General features: G+C 36.1%; 1 protein-coding gene across 1 annotated transcript in view; it reads right to left on the bottom strand.

Moving 5' to 3' along the window:
• Positions 1 to 4988: 4988 nt before the first annotated feature.
• Positions 4989 to 24074, bottom strand: part of LOC140155915 (RNA-binding protein FXR1-like) — a 56227-nt gene continuing 37141 nt past the window's right edge. Inside the window, 7 exon segments of the mRNA XM_072178934.1 lie at positions 4989 to 13218; positions 14832 to 14972; positions 17007 to 17180; positions 18509 to 18731; positions 21279 to 21475; positions 22288 to 22366; positions 22818 to 22988. Of these exon segments, the coding sequence (XP_072035035.1) occupies positions 12617 to 13218; positions 14832 to 14972; positions 17007 to 17180; positions 18509 to 18731; positions 21279 to 21475; positions 22288 to 22366; positions 22818 to 22988 (1587 nt within the window). The 3' untranslated portion in view covers positions 4989 to 12616.

Here is a 24074-nt window from a genome sequence, read left to right as displayed (position 1 = left end):
TGTGCTAGATTATATTTGTAGCTTTAATTAATAGAACACAAAATGTACATAAACTTGTAAAAAATAGAAATTATAGACAAACTCCTATTGATTTGGACTTGTAAGTAAAGTGCCGGGTCATAATAGCTTTTGTAGAAAGTGAAATTGTACTTTTGACATTGAGAAGAATTCAAGTTTGTGAAGTGAAAATTGAAATAATGTAGTATAATATATACCCTCACTCATCAATTAAGTTGTGAATATTATTTGTTGTATCAAGTTCTGAATATTCATCACTATTCATCAAACCCAATGTTTAAAGGAGCAGTGGCAGATTTGGATCTGGATAAGGTTGAGTCGGCAGCTTCAACTAGCAAAAGTCGTACTATCGCCAACTTTGGTGGAATTACTTTAGGTCATGTCAAAATGTGCGCGTGATTAATGTGAGAGTGTGCGAAAAAAAAAATTATTTTGATAACATGATTTTTCTTAAACAGCTATTATAATCTTGGCATTATAACATATTGAACTGTATGGTTGTGTGTAACATGATGTTAACAACTGCTGTTCTTCTCTACCAGAAACTGTAATATATACATGTTTCAAAAAACAGACTTATCAAACAAATTGCAGGCAAGTCTGCCACAGTCCCTTTAGGTAGTATTGATAACAGGAAATATTTGCAGGGGTGTAACTTTGGCAGTTAAACAGGCAAATGCAAATTTAAAATCCTGCAAAAACTTTTTTAACCCATAAATGTGAATCTGCAGCTGTATGAAACTTTTAAACAAAACCATAAATAAAAGAAACCTGAACAATTAAAGTTGCAAGAATATTATTTAACCCTGTGAAACTGTTTACCTTGCTAACCATTAGAACTGTTAAAATTACAAAATGAACCCCCGAAAATAACCTGTTATACAGTATTCGATCTAAAGGGTTTTATTATGATACTTATAGATGCAAGAGTTTGACAGTAGAAAGTAGTGAATATATTTACCTTGTCATTTATAAGCAGTACTTTGTATATAATACATAAGACAAACTTTTTTAAATCAAGATAGTGTTATTTGCATGATTTGAATGTAACTTTACACCCACTACTTGAAAATTGTCATATTCCATGGAAATAAAGTGACATCAATATTAAAGTGGTACTATTAATTCAGCAAGGTCCTTCAGCAGTCTGCTGATTTGGCACAGTGTAAACATGGAAGTGGCTAATGATGAAACATGTCATCATCACATAAAAATCAGAAGGACCAGTGCTGAAGAACCTTGCTGAATATACCAGAGCATACTCAAATAATAGTATGTGTATCTGAGACCAAATCCATACACCCTATGGAAGACATGGCCTATATCTCCCACACAGGGAGTGTGAATTTCAAATGGAGTTACCTGAATGGGTGACTCATTTTGAAATATACACCCCTGTGTGGGAGATGAAGAACATGTCTTCCATAGGGGATGTCAACTGGAATATCCCATTTACCCTTCTGATATTTCAAGTAGTGGCTTTAATAACTCTTTTTATTTTTATGATTTCAAAAAAAATTGGGTTTTACAATAAAACAAAATGTCACAATTTTCAATTGTACAAATATCCTAATGAAATAAATGTTATGGTATTTTTTCAATATGGGTAATAAATTTGTCCTCTTAGGACACATTCAGTACCATTAAGTAATTAATTTATTTGTCATGTTATTGAGTGTAGTTATATAATATTGAATGGCTTTGAGTGTGATACAAGAATATATTTTTCTATCGAGTGCAATATATTCTTGTATCACACTAAAATAAGCCATTCAATATTATTATTATTATTTATATCAGGCTTTTGCTATGCGGTAAAATGAAAATTTAAGCTTACCTAGCCACCGGTTTAACCAATGTGTATTGTAATGTAAGCTTACCTTTTGACCTTCTTGTTTTCTGCTCTTTACTCTCCAAAGACATTTTCGGAATAATTATATATAGGTTTATTTGTAGATTTGGATTATATTTCCTCAGGTTATCATCATCCAGAATTGCCGCGAATTAAGTTTGTGATTTTACTTGTTTATACAGTACGAAATCTCTTGTGAGCCGTTACGATGTCTGTAGTGTATTGTTGTGCTGTTGTATCATGACGCGTGTTGGTGCCGTCACCATGGTAACGCGTACGCGATACGCGTACAATATTCAAGAAATATTGTATTGCATCCGGGTATTTTGCAAATATTGTATAATATACAGTTTTATTGTATCGCTCAAAAGCCCGATATAAATAATAATGTGTAATACACTTCATAAGTGTTGCCCCGTATTGAGACAAAATAATAGAAGTTGCTGATTATCATTGTAGCAATGCATTGACATTTTAGAGGGTTGCTTGCTTTACACCAAAACTCTGCAACATGCAAAATGAGTAAAAGTGGTTCACTACCAAATAAATGTTTACATTTCCACTCTAGGTTTCAATATAATACAAGAATATTTATTTATTTGACCTCGCCCTTTCAAAATATTGATTTGCAATTTCATGAAAATCCATCCATTTTTACTGATTTGACCTTAAGATGACCTTTACAACTATTCATAACAACATGAATATACGCAATCCAATCATATGTTATTATTTGTAAAAACCCGAACGCAAATCAAGGTCATTAATATCTCGGAATTGACCGCAAAATGCGTAATTATTCCAGTGTAAATATTAGTAACCTCCACACGTGCCATATTGTGCATGTAACAAACTGTGTGTGTGTTGGCCGCTGTATTTGGATTGTGCACTATCTTATTTGCACTGATTGTGATATGCACTTTTGTTATTGGTTATCCTGTTAAGCCGATTTTTAGAAAGGGAAAATGTAAAAATTGTTTATTTTTACAAAATTTTGTGTTATTTTGTAAAGTGAAGAGATGAAAGTGACGGTTATGAATGAGGTTAATAACTTTGCATCGGTAATATATCGGGCATTGTGAAAAATATTTTTTTTAAATTTCTTTGTACCTCTGAATATCCCTTGGGGCTATGCGCGCGAAAATTTGATATTTCAATGCTAATATTTAAAGGTCCCACTGATCTGCCGCTAAAAGAACATTACCGGGACAAATGCGCGCGAAAAAATTGCAATTTTGATGCTAAAATGAACACAATTAAGGACAATTGTGCTAAAGGAAGATGCATAGGCCTTTTACAAGTTTTGGTTAATTTAGTCTCGGCATTTTGATCCAGCTCAAGAGTTTTATGCTTGTTCCAGGCATCAGAGGAGTTTCCTAGCACTCATTTATGATTTGCATAATAGAAAGGATGGAGTTATAACCTTTTTAGATTTGTGATCGTGTTCAAGTTTGAGATGAAAAAAAAAAGGAATTTCCAATGGGGCAACTCGTTGATCTACTCACAGAATGGGTTTGTTGATATAAATGCGCGCGAGCACAGCAATTTGACATTTTAATACTAAATGTTCCAAAATGGGCTTCATTTTGGGTCTAAAATAGACCAAAAGGAAGATGCAAATCGTAAATTTTGTCACAAAATTTCAGTCGACTGAGCAGGGGAGGGGACTGACTAAACATTGGGGGGTTGGGGTTGGGAAAATCTCTTTAACATGTTAAAGTATAGTGAATCCAGCACCTTTCGGTTATAAAATCAGTTTATGAAAGAACGGCGCGCAAAGCGCGAGAAAATTTACCTGATTGAAGCTAAACTGGTGAAGTATGCCACAAAAGTGGAATAAATTCAAGCGAAAAAAATTGGCACTTTTCAGGCAGTGGTGTAGATTTCTTTTTGACATTGGGGGGATAGGGTTTGAAAAAAAGTATAGTGAATGCAGCACCTGCGTACAAAACGTGCGAAAAAGTCTGCCATATTGAAGCTAAAATGAGGGTTAGGGGTTAGGGTGGGGTAGGGCAGTCTTGTAATGAGACTAGTAGAGTTGCACAACTGCTCAAATTAGACCCAGTTTTCGATTCCCGTGCCGGTACATTCTCTTGCTTTTTTTTACAAGTTGGGTTGTGTGCTGGTCGGGATTTGTGTTTATTTGTTGTCATGTTTAATTGTAACAATTTCAGTGCCTAATTACAATGTATGTTATGACTGTGGTCTCAAATCTGTCTGACAGTCAATTGAATACCTGAGTGGAAGAAGGGCCCAACTCCATCAAAACTGTTTTTGAGATATTAAGAAAAAACTTAATATTTGGAAAAGTTTTATAGACAGAATGTTTTCATCTTCAGGGACCTTTAATACATGAACATACAATATTACATACATTCGAAATTATATATGGTGTTTCCATGGCAACGGTACAGGTCTTAATACGAGCTGGAGTTGGGCCCTTCTTCCACTAATATACTTGCAAGTGCCAGTTCCGTAAGCAGATGTGTTATAATAGCTACAGAAATTAGGTAATTATCCATTTATTGCACAAGTAGAAGCATGTAATATGTTAACAAGAAAGTTTATTGTAGTGAAAAGCAGATTTCATGGATGAACAAAATTCCTCTTTAATCCAATATTTGTGGAAGAAGGGCCCAACTCCATGGAGTTGGGCCTTTCTTCCATGAAAACCATGATTAATTTTACGTGGAAGACTATTTAGAGAGTGAATTTTGGCTCATCTTTTACACACAAGGAAGAACAGTCTGCTGGCAATAAAATGCTGGGTCTAACTCATTTTTGTAAAAAATTGAATTGGGCCCTTCTTCCACTCAGGTATTCAATTGTTTAGAAGGATGCATTGAATCAGACTAATTACCTCACATAAGGAAGTAACAGCCCACACAGACAAACACACATTAACACAGGAACTTGATCAAAATGAACATTAACTTTATATTTAGCTCGAAATGTGTGTAACAGATATATGCAAAGAGACAATCAACTTGGGCATAAATACAAATTCTTTGGTTTGCATGTTTGTAGAGTAGTCTTGTTTTTGTTTCTCCACATAAATTCCACTACTTTTGAGACATTACAGTACTCTAAATAAATCAAGCACATTACACTGTAAACATGTTATATTTAACTTATTTTTAATCAAACTCAACTCACCCCACCTCTCTCTAAATAACTTGCATCATCTACATATCCAACCGTAGTAGTATTGCCTCCCTTGTGGGCTATTACACTTATTTTACACACACCCCACAGAAGGCATATACTCCTTTTTTTTAATAATCTACAATAAGCATTTTAAAAGAGATTTGGCTTTTACAATCAGTGACCTTGTTTACACTATAAAAAGAGTGAAAGAATACAACTTGTTTTCTTACAGTATACGGTAGCCACAGTTACAATACATCATTGAATAATGACAGTATTTTCTCAGTACTAAGTACCAAACCTGCCACTAAAGTCACTGCCACATTATTTTGCCTACGTAGTGCATGAGTGTTTGATTGGATCTAGTCATCAATTATCAACTTCTCATTGGCTGAGTGACTGGCCTTTTTTTCCAAGCTAACCACGACGTGCACTTTGGCAAACACAAAATAATTGTGACACTGATTTTAGAATTAATGCACAGAAATCCATTAATAAACCACCCATGCATGTTTACTTAAATGATTACATGCATTTCCTGTAATCACCTTCAAAAGGAAAAGGAGATATCAAAAGAATTGCCCCTCACAATCAAATCACTTTGAATACCTTCGGCATTTTGAATCACTTTTTTATAATTAATTTTAAACATACTTGCAAGTCATAACATTTATTATCTACGTACATAGGTCACACACACACGAATCTGTTACCTAAATTATAATTATGCATGTATAAATAAATGGACTTAAAAGCTAGAATAAAACAAAATTGTTTTGTTAATAATCATGTACACATCCATGATAAAATATATAACACAGAGCATCTCAAATTAAATTTCCAGTTATGAAATAGCTGAGATACCAAATGTCACACATTTATTGGCCCAGCATTTCCATTAAGGGATCAGATTGCAACGTTTGCACAGTATTTTTTGTGGGACATGAGTGCACATGAGGAATGTCCAAAAAATACTGTGCAAAGGTGTGTGACCGACCCCTTGAGACTACTCATTTTGCAACTACATCCTCCATGGTTTCTCTCCTAATAAAAGCAATACATTATGTAGTTTGCATGAGGAAGTACACTTCATCTTATGAATGAATTTTGTGCATGCACCCCTACATATCAAAAGGGGTAAAATATCAAGACCATAATGCGGATAACATTGTAGGGTTTGTTATGTTATCACATGCAATCCTTACATACTTCACCTGTCTCAAGCATCAAATTAAACTGAGAGAGCTCAGACTCTGCCATTTTTGTGTGTTGGAGGGAAAATAGTGTACCTTGGCTTTGGATTATTTTTGCCACATGTCTGACAAACTGAAAATGTGTGTTTGTTTCCTTGTGGTGATTACATGTACTATTTGATACATGCCCAAACCTTTACACTCAGTCAATCATTATTTGACTTCAAGCTATCACCAAACATGACAGATACGCTAATTTAGTTCCAATTTGTGGCAATCAAAATAGGGCCAATTCCCCATGATGTTTGATATAAAAGGGCATTAAGTATGATAAATCAAAGATTGATTGCAAGTCTTGGTAAAATGGACTTGTGAGTGTAAAACACATTTCAACCCATTTGTTTGTCTGCACACAGCAGCTAAAGACCAGTCATGAATGGTGTAACACTCCTATACATGTATACTTTGATCGCTACCAAATAGGCAGACATTTTGAGTAGACCCACTTAAAAAAAGAATAAAACATTCTAGAGAATGAATAAATTGACACATAAGCCATATACTCATCTTTCTCAATATCAGGTGCAATATCCCTGGCAATGCTATGGATGACTCAAATTCATGGATATTGATATCATTCCACAAGGTTACAAAGCCTGCCTATTTTGTTCTAATCAAACTACAGACAAAGAAAGTATCCACAAGGCAGCTATAATCTCCTGACTTGGTTACATTTGCTTACATTTGAATCAGTTTCACTGAAAATGTCAACTCCAAATACAGAACAGTAATCCTGAAGCAGGGGTGGATCCACATAGGAGAAGATCTGGAGCATGCTCCCTACAATTCCCCAAAACATATGAAATTAAGCTAAAATCATTCCAAATCAGTCCAATTTCAGCCAATTCTAGCAATCCTGGATCCACCCCTGGGAAGTATGTATTTAATGTACTACCAGATGCTGCACTATATTTCAAACTATTCAAAAAATAGAAACAAATTATATCTAAATTACAGGTTGTTGAATATCAATTAAAAAAGAGGTTGGTTGGACACATGCTTTCATAAATACATACTTTGAGAAAAAATATTGTACATATTCATCAAAAAAGATGATGCCGACTGTACAATCAATATTTTACATCATTTTCAGGAGAAAATATTAAATAAGTATAAAGTACTGATACCAAAAAACACAGGTTCCTATATGTAATGAAAATAATAAATGCAGGAAAACGCTATTGACAAATCAACAACAATATACAATGATGCAAACTTGTTGATGCATTTGGACATTCATAATTATTCAAATTTATGCCTTAATAAATTAGTTATGGTACATATTTGAATGGCTACTGACAACATGCAGCCATATTAGTCTCACCTACATATAGGGAAGAGCAAAAGCAAGTGATAGTCACTCACAAACATAAAATGAAAACTATCATGACAAATTGTGTATTGTGAAACCCTCCCCTCCATTGGTATCCAAACTGACTGCACCATGGCAGATATACATATGGATGGGAAGGCCCTACAATGTTCATTTCATATTTGTGGTCTATAGACTAGACTGCATTACCATTTGCGTAGTGAACAATAGCAACAACCTTTTCTTACAAATAATGACAATGCAGCAGTTATAAAAGCACCTTGGTTCCCAAGAAAAGGCAGCAGACAGACAGACACAACATAAAAATGTGACAATTTATGGTATTGCTATGACCAAGTGACATTATCTTGTCTGTCAGCTAGCTACCTCTCAATCCCTATCTTACTCATCAATCTTCTGAATTCCATTACACTTTTTACAATTACCCGACATAAGAATAAACTTTAATGGAAAAACCTGAAAGTCATGGGGAATCCTGCAAAAAGCACACAAAATTGAGCAAACACACACCAAAATAGGCTGCAAATAAAATTTTAAAATTAATTCAGGTATAAACCTGAAAATGTAAATTTCTCATATATGTGTTATCTAGTTTTCTCCTTGTTAAGCTATTTATTTTACCTAGAGGAAAACAATAACACAGGCATGAGAATTTTCAGGTATAAACCGGCAAATTCTCATCTGCGTAACTATTATCTACTGGCCATTTTCCTAAAAATGTGTAATAATCAGAAGTGCTTTCCTTGAAAACTTTTTTTACTTCATTTACCTTTGTTTTTAAAAAACCAGTAATCTAAGTTATTTGCCCACAATCAACTTAATCTCTTTGAGATTATTTTGAAAGGGACAGTATTAAACAAAGTACAAAGCTGCCATTCAAACTATCATACAATTTTAAAGTCCTACTGTAATAATTACTACATGCTTGCCTGCCCGACAGGTAGATTTGATCTGGCCAATTCATAGCAGCATTACTTCATTACTTCTGTACATCATTTTAATCAATTACATAATCATTACCATTACGTTACCTCAAGAGGCAACATTTTCTTTATTTGTATAAAGACTCCAGCGGCAGAAGTATTCTTGTGTCAAAGAATACTTCTAGGAAAAATGGTTCAATCAGTGAAAAATTTCCACAGATATTACACTCATATTTTCAAACAAATTCATGTTTAAATGAAATATTAAAATGTTTCATGAATCTATCACCATTTCTAATTTTCCAACAAAAAGTGTTATGTCCTTGATCTACAGATTTTATTCAAAATTATTTGGATTTACCCTTCAAGTACCTTTTCCCTAGAGTTTTTGAGTGCTAATGTATACATGCAAACAAAGATTGATCTCCTTGGAAGCTGCAAGATCAGCACATACAAAATAATGGAAAATTAAATAACAGAACTGAAAAAACAACATGGCGAAGGAGTACAAAATATAAGTTCCTCCTTTCAGATAAAAAAAGCCTTCTAAAAACCCTTGAAGTTGATACTAAATTGTGCATTTTTATTTTTAATCATTTTTATTTAGCAAGTAGATGCAATTTCTGAAATAAATTAAAGAATCACTGAAAATCGCCAGCCAAAGTTTGTAATCACATATGCATGAAACCTGCAAAAATAAAGTGTATTAAGTATCATGCCCACATACCACCACCATGTTCAAGGCGCAGTGATAATTCATGCCCATTATCGACTCCAACAAACCATCTACAACTTCCCCAAAATCATTCAAGAAAGTTTTAGTACTATCTTTTTCATATTTCCTTTTTTCTTTTTTTTTAGTAAAATTCATTTCATGGAATAATAAATCACATGAACTACAGACATCTGTGGTTCATGAACTAAGAAGGCATAGAGTCATTAAACACATTTGCCAGTGTAGGGTTAGGTCCACACTTGGATAGAATCAAATTTAAAGAGTCCATGGCATGTGGGTGTATTGTGGCTGTGTTTTATAGCTCTGTACAAACAAACATGCACTATCCCTGCAAATTGGGGCATGCATCCTGACCAACACAGCAGTGATCCATTTCATGCTTGACAATTGATATCCTCAAAATGATGTCAAGGATCTAGCAGGCATATCCTTCTCATTCATTGAGGCAGGGGAGGTAAGCTAACTTTACTTATTATATTGTATGAATCTATCACTTTACATGACCAAGTAATATAATATAACCAAGTTAGAAAATGAACCACAAGTTCGATGATGTTCTATTAACGAGAGTGCTTTCGTTACGAGGCAGACCCCCTAACTCCCTGAAACGTAAGTGTGAAATATTGAATTCCAAACCAACGGGGCATCTTTCTCCAATATTTGAACTATTATCTACAACGTAATAACATTTTTTACCCCCTCCCCCTAACAAAAGGACTTTCTTTTATAGGACAACATCAAACTTTTGGCTTGTTCAATTATCAAAACCTAAATTAATTTCTTTTATCATCTTTACTTTGGCAATTGTTGAACTTATGAACATTGTAATTTATAAAAAATATTGAACATGTAAAATACAAAATCTTGCTTATATTTACTTCCATTTGACAAAGCCAACTTTTGTTTTTGTTTAAGTACTGGAAGGAAAGTTTACTACGAAATCTATCTAACATGTAAATAATTGAGATATGCTATATGGAGAATTTGTCAGACCATATTATCAACATATTACTTTTGTAACAGAGAGGACATAATACAGGTCCCTTTCCTATTCCCTTCATCCAATGTATTCAATACAGAGGCTACAATAGAGAGTCATACATATGATTAGGATTAACATCTATACAAACACACAAACTCTCCACTGTAGCAGCCATCTTGAATACATTGGGCGAGGGAAAAAATTATAAAGTTTCATCTTTGCAACATTGGGCTATTCCAGTTGAAATCCATACACCTATGGAGGACATGGAAGTTACCTGAATAGATGATTAGTAATGTCTTACAGGGGGTGTATTGATTTCAAATGGAATATCCCATTGCTCCAGAATACCAGCAAGGCTACCAATCATTGACTTTGTAACCTTTCTCAAAAGATGCTTTAGTACATGGTATGCAATGCATGTTGCAGACCATTTGGGTATCTATGCCGTTTGGATATCACCTATTATGTCAACAGATTAAAACTGAGATCATGCGTGATGACTTTTGTTTGATTCTGTTGAACACAACAGGTGATACACAAACAAGATGGATACCTATGGCTACCTGGTTATAATATGTACGCCAATCTTGACATTGGATACAGTGATGGGCAGTGGTCACAATTCAATCACCTGTGCTCATCTATGGCTATCCAAACCGTCAATTACAACCCACTGAGTAAATACCAAGTGTCATAATCAATGACCAACATTATATGTTGTCTCAATATTTGGTTATTCTTGGCCAATTAAATTTACTTCAACTGAAAACTGAAACGGAATAATTTGGTTCACCTCAAGTTTGGAAGTGACGTATGTGTATATTTTGCAAAGTTAAACGCGCTGAGTGTACACGCACGCATACAGAGGCGGTTTGTTGACATGCTTAGCCTTGCGGTGCAACTGCGACAAAGCACTGATGTCACTACTGAACTTGAGGTGAACCAAATTATAAACATAATTACTAATTGAATGCTCATAGACAGATTAAAGCAGTATTCTAGCTGGTGAATTACTGAAGGTAAGCCTAACACGACAGGTCCTATGATCAACAGCAAACCCAAGTACTAAATACTAAATATTCACAAGCCATGTCTTGCTGCAATGGATACAAGCTAGTAAGCAACAGTGCAGGTATCAATTAACATACACCTTTTAAAATATACTTCTGGGCAACTGACTTGAGTAAACATTACAAAAAGTGCTAGGCGCAAAGGATATTTGCATGAGATGATATTGGGACTGAGGGTCAGAAATTCAACCAGAATCTGAGAATCCATTCTCGCAAAGATTCGCGTCAACAAAATTGCAAGAATCTAAATGGATTCTCGTAAATATTTCAATTTATCATACAAAGTTATATGGCTAGAATCCATGGATTCTTGCAAAATTCCACTGAGAGAATCCAAAAGGATTCTCGCACTTGCTTGCAAATTTCTGACCCAATAACTTCTGGATAGCAAGTCCAGCATGCTTCCAGCTGAGCTATTCAGCCCCATGCTAGATGTTGAACCCACTTACAAACAGTATTGAACAAGTGTAATAAAATGTTCTTGGGTCATCCTGACATGATCTTGGATAATGGCAGCGGACACACACCTGCCTGATTATGGCAAAAACTTTCCATGTAATGCAATGGTATTTCAAATATTCGATGATCCGGCAACTATTACAAAGAAATTTGGGTGACTGGGATTCATTCCCATAACTAAAATTCTATTTTTACCATTTATAAATAACTAAGTATAGTCTTCAAGGCACCTGCATAGATCGACAAACAAACTGCATATAAACATATTTATCTATGTTTGTTCCAACGTTTGGGCGAATTGCGCTTTATATTTGTGCACAAACTTTGCAATTCTAGTTATTATTGTGTTGCTTTATTTGAATTAATTAATATACTGCAGCTCTCTTTTCTGGTTGTATTTACAAAATGCGATACAAATCTACAGGTGTATTGCACACTGCTCAAAACAAAAACAACAACAAAAAAACTTTTTAAAGTTTAGCTGAGATGTTGTCTATACACACAATTGGATATCGAAAAATGGGATTAGGAAAGATAGGAAGGTATTACGCTACAAAAGGTGAGATGGGAGGGAAAAATATTACAAACAAAACAGAAAACTTTTTACAATGAAGTTATTAAAAAAAAAAACTGTTAAACATACTGATTCAAAGATTGTCTGAAATGAAAGTAAAGGTATAAATAGCATACTTGTTCATATACATTTGCTGCTTCTTCAACAAGTGTTTGTCAGTATGGCACACATTATTGTAATAGCAAGAAAAAAATAGCTGCTTTGAAACAGACTCCTCATTTACAACATACTCGTTATGTCCCTAAATTAAAATATGAGTTACATCCTTACATTGTACCATTGACTAATTTTGTGGGCTCTTTGGTCTCAGCTCCACCTCCGTTTACTTTTGCTTTTGTTTTCACTCTCTCGTTGTCATTTCCCACTGCATTACCATTTGTTCCTTTGTGATTCACCATAGGTGGCTTATGGTTCCTCGGAGGCCGTGGATCCCTCTGCTCCTTGATAACACTTGCCCCCGATGGGGGCTTATGACTTACAGGCACTGTTGGTTTATTGTCTTTGTTACTAGCTACAGGCTTTGTACTAGAGTTTGTGGCTCTTTCATTCTTACCATTAGTAGCCACTGAGGGCGCTCCATTTTTGGAGGCGGGCCCACGACCTTCGTTTCTATTAGAAGGTCCCCTGCTATCAGTTTTTGTATCATTCCTAGCAGCCGCTCCAGTTATCTCACCTCCTCCATTAGATGATTGCATTGTTAATGGGCTTGGCTTCCCACTTACTCTGCGGCGTGGCTGAGGTGAACCAGTTTTACTGGTATCGGTGTCATCTGCCTCTCGTAATGATTCATCACCTGATAGACCACCACCACGCCCTCCTCGTGGTCTACGCCTTCTGTTGCGCCGCCGGTTTCTTCTGCCTGATTGATCTGTAGGTGAAAAGTATATTTTACAGGCCTATGATTAAATTAATGCCAACCTTCAACGACAGATCACACACATTTTAGGATGATTAAAACGATCAATGTTATCCCAATTTCATAGCATAATAAAAATAACCAATATTATTTCACCACAAACAAAACACACTTCAGGATCCGTTCTTTTGATTCACATATATTTTCTGTACTCCATGGTTGGACCAAATTTGAAATTTGCATACATAGGGGAAAGTTGGGTAATGGCGAACACCTTTTCTCTTGGGCTTCTAAAAACAACGGACAAACATAAACTAGAGTCAACAGACGCTGAATACAAGCCGCAATTTGACCCCTATAACTTGACCCCTGGGTTACGGATGGGGTCAACTGCTCTTGCACTGTGCTTAGGATGGCATAAGAAATATTCCTGGTGAATTTCAGCTTAATCGGAACTTATACATGGATTTTGATTTTTTGAAAATTTTTGATTGACCTTTTGACCCCTTTAATGACATTTGACCTCAATGTAAAAAAAACCTTATGTACACCGACAAAATGCATTGTTCTAATTTTAATTTAAAAATTCTAACATGTTCAGTTCTTGAGATAAAAATTCTTGAAGTTATTCAGCTAAAAACAGGAAGTGACCCCTTAATGACCTTTGACCCCCAAAATAAAAATACCATGCATACATCAGGGAACACTAATTCATGTATGTTGCTTATATTATTCTGGTCTGTTTACATTTTGAGATAAAATTTTTTTGAACATTTTTGGTTTTTGACCGGAAGAACCCCTTAATGACCTTTGACCCCAAACCTGTAGGCATCCTAAAGACCCTGGCTAGTAGCAATGCATGTGTGCTAATGGCGACTCTCTGCTATATATTTTGTAAAGACAGTGATTTTTGAATATTTTTAGCTTTCAGACCGGAAATGACCCCTTAATGACCTTTGACCTCAATTCTTTTTAGGAAGTTTTAAGCACTGCCACATGTTGATTCATATGCATGAGTCACATGATCATTGCATGAAATTTGTGGAAGGAGTAGCATTTTTTTTTTTTTTTTATTTTTGACCATTATAGCTAGGTCAAAGGTCACAGCGAGGTCAAAGTCAAATGGAAGGTTTGGCCTAGCCCAGTGGTCATTTGGGTCAACTTTGGTTGAAATCTGTCAATCCTTTGCGAAGCTAGATGCAGTTGATTGGTTGCCAGAAGAAAGAAAGAAGAAGAAGAAAGAAGAAGAAAGAATTGAGAAGAGACAGAACAAGCCGACATCCGTCGTCGGCTTGTAATTGAAATTTGTAACATACAACCACAAAATACGAAGAAAACACATTCCACTGGGGACTTATGGCCTGTAAAACAAAATGGCCGCATTCTTGATTGGTCAACACCCTGTTGGGTAATTGTGAATGGTATTAAAGAGTGGATGAATAGAAATTGTTGTGGACTAGTTTGATTGCGCCCTATATTCTACTTTCACCAAAATTGCGGCGTTCGCCATTCCCCACCGTTTGCCATTACCCAACTTTCCCCTGCTAGTTCTGTCTTGCGTTCATCATGTATTCAACATGTATGGATCCAAATTTGATGTGCCTTGCTACCAACCAAACACCTACCATCTCTATCCATATTGTTTGAATCTTCATCTAATGTAGTATTATCTTCTAATATGGTGTCCTCATCATCATGTCTGCGGCGACGGTTGTCTAGATACGTATCCTCATCAGTTTCTGACGGTGGAGTTGCTGTTCTGCCATCTGTGGATTAATCAACAGACAGGGTCATTGTTAGTTTACATATTCTTTACAAATGCACAAAACATCTCCCACATTCACAATACATGAATGATAAGTTTGACAAGTTCCTTAAAAATATACTTGTTCTTAACATGTGAATGTTGCACCACTCTATATACAACAGGTCTCTTTGTATTACGGTTATTACAGGTTTTGCAATGAGGTACATCATTTGCCATGTTGGAAATAAGCAGGGCATTTTGGCACATAGGTCTCAATCTCTCCAACTCTCATCAATTCGTACGGCCCCAAACTCAAATTTTTTTAATTGTCTACATTTACGGCAAGGCACTTTTAGTTTGTGCTATAAGTTCCAGTATGTCAAGGGAGCCATGTGCGCCATTAGGTGAATCTTTATGGTATCCATGATAAGGGCAAAAACTTCAATTTTTGATAAGGAGCAATGGAAAACAAGTTCATCTTGCTGACTCTGGGATACCGATAGATCCCACCTTATTTCCAACACTGATCTTTTGTGTTCTTCTAACTCATATACATATTGACACTTTATGATTTGCATCATGAGATTACAGTAAAACACATTAATTAATTGTAACAATGGGGCTCAGTTGAAATGCAATTTGAAATTGATATTTTCCATCCTTGTGCAATTGTGGTACTGCAACATGGCGTAGGTCTTTTGGGATTATATAGACGAATCTGACGATCCGCATTCCTACACCTCACTGGCGGCCATAGCTGGGGCCATCCATCCATTTTACGCGACACCAGTATCATAGACGTGCAGCGTTTACCGCTCCCGCTACGCTGCCCTCGCGATAGTGGGCATCTTGGATCACAATCCAAACGAACTAAGATAGTTTGGCGCGGATGGCCCCAGCTATGGTCGACTTAATCCTGACCATCACTTGGCTCGTCAGATTCGTCTATAGACGGGAAGTTTATCAACAGACCCTGCACCTTAACTGTGTTCAGGCAGGTTAATCCAGATGTGTGGTCCATAACAAAGACCCTATCCACAAATGGTATGTCTTTGTTCCATAAATAGCATTGTTGTAAAGTGAAGATGTCTGCGTCCAGTTTGTTCATGAAGCACATGGAAATATAATCTGGAGTTTGCTGGTGATTTGTAAACAAGGACCAAGATCTTAAAGTCGATTGTTGCTTATTGGGAACCAGTGTAGGCCAATGAGATCACTTGTAATGCATAAACACCAGGGTTCACAGTTTTTCGTGTTTTAGCATCCAGGACGCTTTTTGAACTCACTGGACCCGGAAAAAGTAAGATTATGTAGCCTGAATGGGTCCAGCAGGCTGTGCTTGTTCCCGGAAAAATCCCATCAAGAAATAGAAAATATCATCACAGATCGTCATTGTGCGAGAACCCAGCTCAATCGACTCACAGCACATTTTTTAACAACTTTTCATTCATAAATTACACACAATTATTAATATCGCTGCAACATAATACACACCCCATCGCTATTTCATGCACAGATATTTGATCAGTGATATGAGGTGAACTATAATGGAAGAGGTTGACTTGCATTTTTTCAGATCGTGCAAATATTATGTTACAATAATAATGTCAACAAAACATGGTCAATTTCTGGTGACATCGCGAAAACACGTTTTCGCGGTAGTTGTATTTTCAACCGAGCAAGTATAAAAAAATAACCAAATAATTAGATCATTTAAGTAATGCATGTTATTAGGTAGTAATTGTAGTTTTTTATGAGAAAGGCGGCCGATCGCGGTAAGTCGTCTTTTACCCAGTAATTTGACTCGACTTTGGTAAATTGTGGGTGCCGAATTCGGCAACTTCAATATTTATTGTTTGCGCCAGTACTGAAAATACATTTCCGGGTGTTCTGAAGTTCCGTACGTAAGTGCAATTTGGGCCCACAAAAATCAATTTGGGACCCGCAAATTTCGACTAAATGGGATCTGAATGGGTCCAGCATAAAAAAAGTGGACCCGCTTATTTGAGAGCAAACCGTGAACCCTGGTTAACACTCAAGAATGGAAACTTACCCCTGCCAAAAGGCATGCCTCTGCCTCTTCCTCCACGTCCTCCTCTGCCACCTCGTCCTCTTCCTCTTCCCCTAAATCCTCCCCTAGATGGAGGGCCTCTATTTGCTCCTTCTCTGTCCGATTGCTCTGCCCATGTACCACTGGAAACACCTTCCTCTCCTGATGCACCAGAATCTAGAGAAAGGAAAGGTAAACACAGTATTCATATGATGATAGAGAACCACACCTGTACTGAGCTATTCCAGTTGAAATCCATTACACAAGTTATATGAAGGACACAACTTTAATTTCATACACACGTGTTGTATATTACAAATGGAGTCACCCATTCAGGTAACCCCATTTGAAATTCACACTCCCTGTGTGGAACATTAAGGTCATGCCCCATTCCCCCTCTTGAAAGTACAGCATTTGTATTATTTGGGCGGTAAATGGGTTCTTGGCCAGATTTTTCTCACAAATTTTAGTCTGTAAATAGTGATTTTGGCAATAATAATGTTAACTACCTCGATTGGTGATTTTTTTTTTACATCTGTCTATGATATCTCTGCATAGACACCTCCACCAATGTCATCTTTATAAAAATGTTTGAGTTAATGATCGAATTGGACATAAAGAATGGGTATATTCTTTAGCTATAATACATGTATTCCTAACCCATGTGACTTCGGATGATTTGGGGTGACCTCCACTGCGGGGATGGGTCTGGTATTTGATCCTAGCTGTTGTGTGGAATGAGACACATGTAGCGGCCGGCAGGTGCATCGTTTTGATATGGATGTACACATATGTGTATTTTTATATTGTAATTTATTGTATGTAATTTGGCCCATGGGCCACTAATTTGCAATAAAATAATATCAATCAATCAATAAAAAAAAATATAGACGTTGATTAGAAAAAACATCTTGCAAAGGATAATAATAAGGCTGAGTGAAAAGTTTACCTCATAGGTCCATATGCACAAAAGAGTTAGACCGGGTCTTAAGTTAGACCAGGTCTAACTGGAATTAAGTTCCATCAGGAATGGTCCTTTACTCTTATTTCCCTTCCTAGAATAGCTAGCAAATTCTCAAGACTTTAATGCAATGTTCAAAAATAATACAAAATAACTTCAGCAAATGTAAAGGAAAAAGTCCTTTCTCATGGGACTAAATTCCACTTAGACCAGGTCTAACTTTAGACCCAGTCTAACTCTTTTGTGCATACAGACCCTAAAGTTTAATTTTCATATATGGAGCATTCCAAACCAAAACAAGATATCAAATGTTTTTAGAGTAATGCAGGTTTAGCAGCAACAATATGTGCATAACAGGAAGACTTTTGTTTCCAAAAAAACTAAAAAGTAGTTTTATTGATGACACCCATTCCAGTCATGTACAGATTTGAGAGGACAGCCAATCCAAGGCACATTTCTATACAACAAACAATAACATTTTTTTTGTAAATCTTGCTTCATCTAAATTCAAGCCAATGTTTTCTCAGCAACGTCCAATACTCACCTCCTCTATATCTTCCTCTTGAGCTTCCCCTTCCTCTAAATCCACCCCTTCCCCTCCCACGGCTTCCTCCCGTACTGCTGCTGTCTTCTGAGTAGTCTGACCCATAGCCTCTCTCCTTGCGTTCTCTGGGTGGTGGGAAATATGGACCTTGCACATACCCAGTCCCATAGCTCCTGAGTTGCTCATCTATTTGTAGCCTTTGCATACGTAGCTTGTCCATATCCTGAATAAAGAGACCAACTATCATTATTGTATGAAATCATGAGGTGGCATGTGATGGCAAGCCGATACCTAATGTCAGGCAACCACAAGGTTACTCACACCAAATCAGACATAAGACAATAACGCTATTGAGCAATGAAGTGATCATATGCTTTACCTTATGTGTGTCGATAGACCAGTTCCTAAGGCTAAAAAAAGAAGCTATGTCTCAAATTGCCCACGCACATTCATTTTTCTTAGCGCGTCCATTTCAGCTGAAACAGCAATTTTTTTTCTTTCATGAAAATCGTAAAATCATGAAATTCTGAGAAATATTTTGAAGAAAATTTACTAGATTCAATACTCGCATTGTTTAGGAATAAAACAATTGATGTTATTGTTTGTACATCAATTGTGTAAATGAACCATAATTTTATGCTGTGTACTTTTGAACACTCGCAAATGACATCTTAATTCAAAATTGTGTTTAAAAAAAATTTTAACTGCCAAGTGCTTTGAGGCATAGTATTATATTAGGGATGACCAATGAACCATCAACTTGATTAGAACACTCCCATAGACATGCAGGGAGCTCAACTGTGCACTGCTTGCACAGACATTTCTAAATTGATCTCATTCTTTTATTTTACAATATTTTTCTGTAAAAATTGGGGAAGTTACTGCCAATTATATTTGGTAACTATCTTGCAAATTACAGCAACATAACTTATTTCGTTTTTCTGTAAGTGCGAGTCAAAATTGGTCCATCGCCACAGTGCGCTTAATTGCCAATGGCTGAGTTTAGCACTGCTCAAGAATGGCACAAAATATTCATGTCAATAATTTCAGGTGAAAACGTGGCCTACTGAGCTGTAATGTGGCAGAGTTGCCAGGAATACCTCTATCATACCCTCTGTAAAAAGGTTAAAAATTGAACATGTAGATCTCGAGTTACAAATTAAATCACCAGCTTCCCTTTGGAATTTCCATACTCCTTTCAACTCATGTTAAGAAGACACCTTTCTGAACATAAATGTGAAGTTTCGTGCTCATTCGATGTATTTTTCACCTGATATCAACCCTAAACGTTTTCTTATATGTAGGCCTATAACATCTACAACTTGCTGCTGGCTATACCTTGTTTAGGACTTTCAAAAGAAGTACTTGAATGTGCAACCATAACTGTTTCAAAATAGCCCGCGATAGTCATGCAGGTAACTCCGAGGTCAAGCATTGAATTGGTTTGAACAAAGATACTCATATAATGTATTGAGTATCTTTGGTTTGAATGAGGAATACTACAGGAACCAGCGCCTTTTGTTAGAAGTCACACATGAGCATGATGAGTGGATAATCTCTATTGTTGTGAATGAGTCAATGACCTTCAAAACTTAAGATTTTGTTTACATACACCTACTAATTGGTCATATTAAACCCAATAACATTGAAATTCTTGGTTGTGAAAAAAAGTTCACCTTCTTAGTGCAATTTTGATTTTGTGCCATATCGGCTATCTTGGATGATTTTTGGCAAATGTCCTCTAAATGCATGATTTCAATGCCTCGGTTTGAAAAAATAAGTTATGCCAGTGACTAGTTAAGTGCCATTTCATAAGAAACACCTTTGATACTTTCACAATATGCTTGTTTCATGTTTGCAAATATGTTAAAATAAAGAAATATATAAAGGTAAATATATGCTTATGCCAATTTTGCTCCCAATTGCTATTTTTGGACCTTGTCATTTTATTTCGCTCCAATGACCGGTCAGAATGGGAAACTTTGATAATTCATAATTCAAAAGTTTTTGACCGATTTTGACCATTAACCACCAAAATACTTCTGTTGATGAGTTCTACCCAGAAAACAATCTTTTGTAGCAATAGGGTCAACATGAAATTTTGATGGTTATCCCTAATTATATGTTTTAGCCTAACATGTTTTACAAGAACTGTGGTCACCTCAAAGTCCTATTGAGAAATTGTGCAACATGCTGTCACAGTGAAGGGGCTATTGCTTGGTACTTAAAAGTTATTTCTTAGCTACTAACATTTCAACTCAGCTGCTCTTTCAAGCTTTCATCAGAACAAGGTTTAAGTTCGTTTGTCAACTTCATTTTTTCCTTTAAATATTGTTTTCTTTCAATATGGGAAGTAAAAGATCATGCCTGTAGTTTACAGGCTGGAGTGGCCATTTCTCTTTTGAAGTGATTTGGGGCCAGACTCCTACATAAATAATGTTGCTGGGGGGGTCTGCCACTCCTCCCTCATCCCAAATCTTGTTGCCCTTCCAAGCATTAAGCCGGTACCCATTTATACACATGGGTGGAGAGAGACAATGGAGGTTAAGCACCTTATCTAAAGGCACAACACAATAGCACCAATGCACCACCACAACCCTCAGATTATGAGTCTGAGTCGGAAATTCTTTTTCTTCCCTACAAAAGACATGTACAAAGTCTAACAAAATATACAGATGTGTGTGTAAATTTCTTAGAATCTGTATAACACTTTGTAAAGCTAATTATAACCAGTGAGTAGATGTTCTTACTATTATAAATTAAGACATACCTTGAGATGTGACAAATGATATTCCAATAAAACTTGAGCATTGGCAATGCTCTCCTTGGTTCCTACAAATAAGAATGGCACAACACTGTCATCAAAGTCATCATCTCTCTCGCTATCTCCTTTAATCTTCACCCGCACTACACCAGATTTGTCCACTATTTCTTGTATCACTCTGCCATTCTTGCCTATAACTTTACCTGTAAAATGTTAAACAATTATGCAAAGCATTTCGTCATTGTAATATTGAAATCAAGTTATAATGACTTCCCTCAACCATTTTATTAAAGTCATAATGTACGGTGTTTTTAAATGAATTTGGTTAAATTTTTTATACTTGGATTTCTTGGCATATTTGTAATCTTGTTCCAATTTAAAATAAATTGGACTCGGCCAAATCAGACGTGTTTGTAAATGACCATACCAGAAAACATTTTTGACAGTTCCTGCTAAATATTATTTCATAATTCTTGGCAAAGAATAACAAAATCATAATTTGACCAAAATCATATGTTATGGTTTTAAATAAAATCCCCATTCTTGAAGACTTTTTGTTGTTAACGCTGTTTATACTTTCAGGCATCTAGTATTTGTTCAATTAGGTTATAGTTAAATCTGGTCAACCAGAAAAACGTAACTTTTTGGTTAGATGGAATAACTGATATTGCCGCCAAAGAAGAAATCATCTACCCAGCTGAAGGCCAAAGGTTTTGGCCGCAACATCAGTGATTCCATCTAACCAAAAAAGTGAGTTTTTCTGGTTGACCAGATTTAATTATTCACTAATTTAATTTTTGTTGTCAAGTTTAAAGGACCATGCCGAGAAGTATTATGTATATGTCCAAAAGACATCATTTTTGTCATATAATAAATGTCTAGGTCTACACAAGATTGTCTAGACACCTGTGTATGAATGTTAAAAACATTTCATTTAACATAAACTGTATTACATCCGCCACTTAATTAATATCAGTCAATAATACTTTTGCATTTTTTACTTATGTCTCCTTACCTATAAGATTCCTAGGTACATCACAGGAGTCTTCACCAAATTCTAACATATTACGAGCTTCCTGCACTGCTGCAGCATTCTGTAAAACAAACACACACACAATTCAATTTGTTACTGATGAGTGATGAACAAGATGTATCACAGGCCACCCCAGTAGAATTTACAATCTCTACCAGTTTAGTAAGTGTCAATGTTGAGATTTCATACACTTTTAAATAGCGAGATTTTGAATAAAAAAAATGTTCAAAATAATGCACTTATACATTGAGATGTTGATGTGTCCAATGCATCCCCCACCCCCATCCGAAGGGCTCGTCACTGCCAGATCAGGGTGAAAATGGTATGGTGCCCAGCAGAAACCATGTTTTGTTCCCAACAAGTAAAATTACATTTTCTTGAAACAAAAATGGTTTATCCACAGAAATTCATTTGGCGATGATTCTGCATCAAAATCCAAATTGAATAACACATAATTTTCCACGAACATGGATTTTGCCCGGCCTTAGATAAACCCTTCACAATGCACTTACATCCCCATAAATCCTAAAGGTACAAGTGTTCTCATCCAGGTCAATTCTTTTGACACCTTCCACTCTCCTGGCATTCTGGATGTTTGCTCCATGTGCTCCGATTGCTAAACCCATCAGGTCTTCACGTACTGCAAACTCATCTACACAACCTTCTAGTTGTTGCTTGGTTACCTACAGATAGATGTTTAGAGTCAGTAAAGGTATAGTGTGTGGTATATAAAATACTTTTACATGTAGGATTGGAAGATTTGGTTATCTAATTGCCATTTATTATCCAATTTCTGACACAGTGTTATGCTGATTTCATACTTTCTGCCGCCGATTCATCATGCCACTTGCACTTGTCTGCAAGCGGAGCGGCACACCGCTGGGTGGCAGTGGTAAGACTCTGAAAGCCACTGTTGCCGCTTAGCACTGCTCCAAAATCGTATTTTGTTCTCATATGTCAGAGCTCCAAGGTGACTTGAATTCAACTCACAGCGGTGGTGCCGCTTGGGCAAAGCAGTGGAGTGATCAATATATCTGCTTGCTGCTGGTCACTGCTAGCGTTTCTGGTGCAACTGCGCAGTGAAGCAAAATCATCTTCAGAGCTGCAAAGCGGCAGGGAAGTATGAAACCAGCATAAGGGTACATCATGTTAATTCACCATCAAGGTATTAGGTGATTATCACCATGTCAACTGGATCATACTAGTCCTAACTCACGATCAAACTGATCGCCATACAAAATCTGCCGTATGCACAAGCATTCCAAAACGGGCATGATTTGGTTACCAAGGAGTTACATAGCCACTTCATTGACAAATTGCAACTGAAGAATTTAAGCCATTTATATGCAATGACTTCTTTGTTATTTACATTTAGTTTTGTTTGCTCATGTTATGTAGTTTTACTACCCCTCTCCTAAGTCAGAATTGAATGAGAAGATTATAAATTGAATGATGAAAATAATCCAAAATAGACATTTTAAGACATTCTGGAAGTGAAAACAATTAATTATTACCAGTAATTAGCAACTACAATCCTCGAAAAGAGTCTTGAAACATTTAAGCATCTTTAAGGAAAATTTATTCCCCCACTCCTCGTGCAATGTTGAAACATGTAAATGTGTTAAGTGTGTCTCCAAAGTGTCGCAACATTGAATGATGGGGGCAGGGAAGGGAAAAGTGTTAATTGAAGGCCAAGCTTTTACCTAATACCTAATATTGAACATTTTTATCCACATTAAAAATACATGTTTGATTATTTTAAAGATGAC

This window comes from Amphiura filiformis, chromosome 6 (genome assembly GCF_039555335.1).
Source record: "Amphiura filiformis chromosome 6, Afil_fr2py, whole genome shotgun sequence".
In the NCBI taxonomy this organism is placed as follows: Eukaryota; Metazoa; Echinodermata; class Ophiuroidea; order Amphilepidida; family Amphiuridae; genus Amphiura; species Amphiura filiformis.
Note: the sequence above shows the minus strand (reverse complement) of the source record. Positions and strands in the feature narration are given on the sequence as shown.